At 42.0% G+C, this 6,000-nt stretch overlaps 1 protein-coding gene across 2 annotated transcripts in view; it reads right to left on the bottom strand.

Moving 5' to 3' along the window:
- Positions 1-6,000, bottom strand: part of LOC116382149 (sterile alpha motif domain-containing protein 10-like) — a 50,053-nt gene that overhangs the window by 9,053 nt on the left and 35,000 nt on the right. Inside the window, exon 3 of one of the 2 annotated variants that reach the window (XM_031844933.1) lies at positions 3,231-3,399. In XM_031844933.1, coding sequence (XP_031700793.1) covers positions 3,231-3,399 — 169 coding nt within the window. Of the gene's footprint in view, positions 1-50; positions 3,400-6,000 lie in introns of those variants that run through there. The other variant, XM_031844932.1, reaches the window with a different exon arrangement.

Raw genomic sequence — 6,000 nt, 5'->3', positions numbered from 1 at the left:
GTGTGTGTGTGTGTGTGTGTGTGTGTGTGTGTGTGTGTGTGTGTGTGCGTACACAAACGAGACACAGCAGATGAATGGAGCTCAAATCAATTCCCCTCAGACAGGCTTAATACAGCTCCTAATAATTGCCCGCAGATAGGGAAAGTAGGGCTGTCAAAGAGAGAAAAGACACAACGAAAACAAAAGCCGTTTCAATGGAGATTGTTTCTCTCAATTTGGCTTCGAAATAAATTGCTTATTAACAACGTCTGTGGGCAAGTGGGAGGCAGTTCTATAGGCTATAGGGCAATAATGACACTTAGAAAAGCGTCTGAAAAGCAATCCGAAGGGGAGAGGAAGGTAAAGACTTCCTTATGAAAGGACAACCTTTAGATGGCAGAGCAATTTAGTCCACGCGGCCCCCTGAAGGCCTGTGCTGTATTACATGTCTCTCACCTTGTGTACACACAGCAGCACCAAGGTAAGTGCAGCCAGGAGTCACATTTATTAATATCCGCTATTCTTTTGTTCTGTCGGCTCCTTCTACAGTCTCCATCCTGTCTGCTTCAACTGCAATTCACACGAACATTCTGACCTGCATCCACATATACGACCGCGATAAGGAAAGAATATCACTGCAAGGTGTGAATTCATGCAGCAGCTGGAATATAATCCGGTCTGCAAGGCCTCACATCTGGAGGTGGTCTAGCTTATCTTTTTTTTTGACGTCTGTAAACACTAAATCTAAATCCTGAGGAAGGATCCGAGCCTCGCCGACCGACATGTTGACGACAACAAAATAAAATCATAAAATATAAAAGCACCTGGTTCGGATGGACGACGTGTCATCGGGTGTCATTATTCTGAGAACGGATCGAGTTACAGGTCACAGTATTGAAACCGGGTGAAAACAGAGTCTTGGTCACTAAATCCCACCGACACCACCGTGTTCACTGCCGGGTTATTAAACTTTTACAATCTGCCAATATAGAGCGCTGCAGGAATGAGTCCTGAAACCCAGAAATGAGTCAGCATTTTTTGCACTTCCTGCTCCCTCGTATCAAAGTCAATGTGATATTTGAATGTGTTTTTTGCCTGAAATAAAGTCTGTGTTTAACGTTTAGTTCTACGATATATAACAGGTCAGTAAAAACCCCTTTGGTGAGTTTAGAATCTTCTTTACGTGTCTTTAAAAAAGAGTGTAAAGGAGGCTAAACGTCCTCACTAGAACACTCGTCCTCCTTTAGCTTGGTGGAGGAGACGTGAAGTCATGTGACCGTGGTGGAGCTCCTTTATAGTCGTAATGTTCAACAATATCATAAAACTTGTGTTCATTTTTTTGTTCATTGTCTTGATGAACAAAACGTGGTCGACTTGTTTTGCAACAGAGGCAATTTTCTGCAAGTATCTAAAATCTAATAGATAAATCTCATTGGCTTTTCATTGTTTTTTTGATTGTTTTTTTGATGCTAACTTCTACGGTTGGCCTACAGAAATACATCACCCTTCTAGCACTCTATTGAGTGTCATCTGACGCATTACTGCTGGAACGAATACCCCAAAAAATGCTTTGTGATAAGGAAGACAGCGTCTTAAAAGTAGTTATTACGCTGAAAAGCCCCTTTCAGAAACAAACGGCTTCACCACACAGATGATATATGATTCTGTAGAGTATTTACAAGCAATCACAGCTTATATTCAGCATGAAAAACCTTAATCGGCAAATAACTATTAACTACAGCTGTCAAGTAAATAGTGAAGTACTTTTCTCTCTGACAAGAAGAATAAAGTAAAGTTGCTCAAACTCAATTATTCAAATAAAGTGCAAATGCCTCAAAAATGAGGAAGGGATTCTGCTGCACACAAAAAGCCAGATCAGGCGTGCCCGTCAACCTAGAAGCAATCACAGTGTGTGATATAGGGAACTCAATTCATCACCAGCTCCACATACATCACAGTGTGGGGGAACAGAATCATAATCACACTGCACACAAAGTCCGACAATCTATTTCTCACCGTATCTAAATCTTGTCTACTCCCACCAACAATAAAACAGGCGGGATAATAAAAAACGGCCGCGATGAAATTAATAAAAGTCCGACAGAAGATGGAAGCACGAATCTTCACACACGCACACACACACACACACGCACACACACACACACACACACACACACACAGGGAAAACACACATGAGAAATCAAGCGACGCTGAAGAAGCTACACTCATCTCCTCAGGCAGCTTGTTGCACTGTAATTGCGCCTTCGCTGAGAGAGACGCAATTACTTTTGGGTCACTGAACTAAGATGATAGGGACTCGGAATTCATTTCTCGGCTGTTGGTGAGATCCAACATCCTTCTGTTCATTGTATGCCGTGTATGCATCAGCGACATATTCACCCGACATTTGCACAACAAAACGCAGGAGCTAATAACTCCGGGAAAATGAAATCCAGCTGGACAAGTGAATGCATGATGACAATTGGATCTAAGCCTCTCTGCCTCTCTCTCAGTTTGAGAATACATAAATAAAAATGATCAGATCAGAGCTGCTGTAACTGTGACGCTGGCAGCATTGTTAACCCTGAAGACAGTGTGTGTGTGTGTGTGTGTGTGTGTGTGTGCGTGCAAATGTAAGCGAGTGTTGGTTGACCCCACGGCGCAGAACAGCAATCTGTTCTCTGTAAGAAGCTAAAAAAGAAACCGCTCTGCCGTCTGGTCGGCCAATGCGTGTGAATAAATGTGTGCACATTTGCACGTACCTGTGCATGCGTGTCTGTTGGGTTTTTGTGCACATGTGCTTGTGTGTGTGTGGGTGGAGGTGTTGTTTGAGCTCGATACACGATAACCCACCATTATTTTCCTGCAGCTTCCCCCTTTCTACTCCAAAAATAGGCCGCACTCCTTTTCCGTTACCTCACATGAATGAAAGCCTTTTAAATCTCCTTTTGGAAGAGATTTGAGTGTAAACCTGTTTCCAGTTGAAAAAGCTAAGCCGTGGAACCACGAACCTAAAAATACAACTTTGTGTGACATTTGCTAAGCCTTTTATGGCATTCGGTTCTGCAATGTCTTAGTCTTCACTGCTGGGCTTATTAAAAGGAGCAGAGGTCAATGGACAAGGTCTGCTTCAACAACTCCATTTCTGCACGTTTAACAGTTGCAAAAGTGCAAATTAGCTTTTTCATTTCAACAAAATAATCACTATCAGACATGTAGGATCTCAGTGACGCTACAACGTCTTACTGTACCTGTGATGGCGTGATGGGAGAAGGCCTCTACGTAGGTCAGGTAGTTGTGAGGACAGTGTTTCTTAAGCCACTTGCAGACGTCCTGCTGAGTCCACAGCACCACTGGTTTGGACAGACTGGACAGTGTAGGACTGGTGTGATACACAGTGAAGGCTTCGCCCGGACGCAGCTGGAACACACAAGAAGCAGAAAACGTTATGGTCAAGGTGCTGAATAAGAGGTCGGGTAGTAAAATCGTAAATCACAACGTAGAAAACGCAGTCTGGAGTTTGAGTTTAGAGACGACGTGTGTGACTAGAAACAGAAACCAGAACGCTCCCGATGACCAAAACCCTGTCCCGTTACCGACACGTGAATCTGTTATCAGAGATTATTTACAAACTCAACCCAACATTATTTATATGACAGCTTTCATACAATCTCACAGCCCAAAGTGCTGCACAGAGCAAGATTTCAACAGCACAGACCAACAGATTTATAAATGAATAACATTATATTTATAATAGGCTCGGGATAGAATGGTATGAAAACACAAGATTAAGTAGAAGGCATTACATGGCATTTCACATAATGAGCACAAATTTAACCTAAATTAACAGCAAACATAAAGTGTAGAAGCTTGTAAGCATCTAAAGGCAAACAGATGTCGTTCTTTTGATTAAAAGGAGCACTTAGGTTTTTTATTGCCTTTCAGCCCCCAAGTGTAAAAGTGGTATCACCATATTCTCTTTAACATTCTGCACAATGTGGCACTTCACCCCTCTGTCAACAACATATCTTAATATGGTAATTACATTCCATATATTATTTCTACCAGCATTGGCTGTGTAGAGTCCTGGTTGCTGTGGTGTTTTTTTCTGCGGTAATTTTGTTTTTGTGACGCAACCGACTCCATTAGTGAGATTCTGTCATATTTATCTGTGTTTTTATTCCTCTCGGACTCAATTTCTCTCTGTCTTCACATGAAAACACAATGAAAGGGTTGTAAGACGATAACCAGACAACGCTCTGGTAGAGACCTGTCAATCACTGTGTAGCCCCGCCCTAAAGCATACCCTGCTTTATGGTCTGTTTGACTCTAAATGGACCATAATGTACTAAATGAACATCATGCTGTATTGAAGAAGACTTGAAACTAGAGATTGAGACCATAAACTCATGTTTACAATGTTTACTGAGGTAATAAATCAAGAGAGAAGTAGAGTCATTTTCTCATAGACTTCTATACAACCAGAGGAGTCGCCCCCTGGTGGTCAGTAGAGAGAATGCAGCTTCACATTGCAACACATTTCAACTTTCGCTTCATTTTTTTAGACCCGTAGGTTGTCGCTTTCTTGCCCCATAAGATGTAAAGCTTCTCTTTGTGTATCACGGCTTTGTGCGGGGAATTAAAATGGACTTTAATAAAGTCACAACCAGGAAACACAACCTCTCTCTCTCTCTCTCTCTCTCTCTCTCTCTCTCTCTCTCTCTTTTGTGTGACTTAGGCTCATATCTAATCCATTCATTCATGCTCTGACTGAGCCAACTCCACAACAAAGGCTTTGGCTGATTTTCAACAGGGAAAAACACAGAACTGCTGCCAAACGTTCCACTCACATAACTGACTGCATTTAATGGGATTATGTATGCTGAAATGTCATACACACAAATGCAACTTGCTCGCACTCTTGTAGCTCAATACCTAATGTTCTTCCTCATTAATGACACAAAGACCAGCTCCCAGAACACCTTTGCGTGACAATAAGTGACGGACGCAGGTTCATAACTATATTCACTTCTTCGCCTGCTGCTGTAATGGGTTCTCCTCCTGTCAATTTAAGCACCAAGCAGACCTATCAAGTCGTGGCTGGTCCACCAGCTAAGTGCGTTCTGCTTTGTAGGCCTTAATTGAAAACAACTCCATTTCTCCGCTCCAGTGTATTTGCTCATTTGCTAATTACACACATACTTCTAGACTCAATGGAGCGCTGAGGCCATTTTAATAACCCAAATTTACGGCTCGCCTTCCCATTCATTAATTGAGATTGAGTTGGGAGAGGTGTGGAAATGCTCTCTGTCTCTCTTTTGACGATGAATGAATGTGGACGAGAGGGGGGGGGCATCATTTCTGTAATTAGTTGAGTAAATATTGGATCAATCATTAATTATGCTAAACGTAAGGACTTTACACACCACAGGGGCGTTTTCCTTCCTGCAATTCATTTGGATGTCAAGATATTTTTTTGAATTGTTGGTTCTTTTCAGAAAAAAAGGCGTAATTCTGTTGTTTTTTTTTAGCAGCTTTCACACGACAAACAAAGGCATCGACCAATTACGCTGTGCGGAACGGACACATTCTAAATGTACACTATAGTGTACAACCAAGACATCAAACTTTATTACTCCTTCTAACCTCGACAAAGGCAGAGCAGACCAGATCCACTCCTTCAAAATAAAAATAAAAACAGTCTGGACATGGAAATGAAGAGGATTGTGTTGCTTTAACGTTGGTAATGTTGTGTGTAAAATTAAACAGGATCCCCAGTAACACACACCAGCCGCCGCTCCTGAACTCAGTTCTACCTCAATCATTACTGTTGTGCCGATGTGTAATGTTGCACTTATGACTGGAGAGCAGAGCAGATTTCCCTGCTGGCTGCACAACCCTTAACATTATAGCATACAGTAAATCAACACCTCCACTAATAGTGCAGGTAACGATTCAGCGGGCAGATTCATTATAATCCAGGGACCGACGTGTATGAGAAGAGACATTTTAATAAACACT

The sequence above is a fragment of the Anarrhichthys ocellatus genome, unplaced genomic scaffold, assembly GCF_004355925.1.
Source record: "Anarrhichthys ocellatus isolate YVR2014 unplaced genomic scaffold, GSC_Weel_1.0 scaffold5, whole genome shotgun sequence".
Classification (NCBI taxonomy): Eukaryota; Metazoa; Chordata; class Actinopteri; order Perciformes; family Anarhichadidae; genus Anarrhichthys; species Anarrhichthys ocellatus.
Note: the sequence above shows the minus strand (reverse complement) of the source record. Positions and strands in the feature narration are given on the sequence as shown.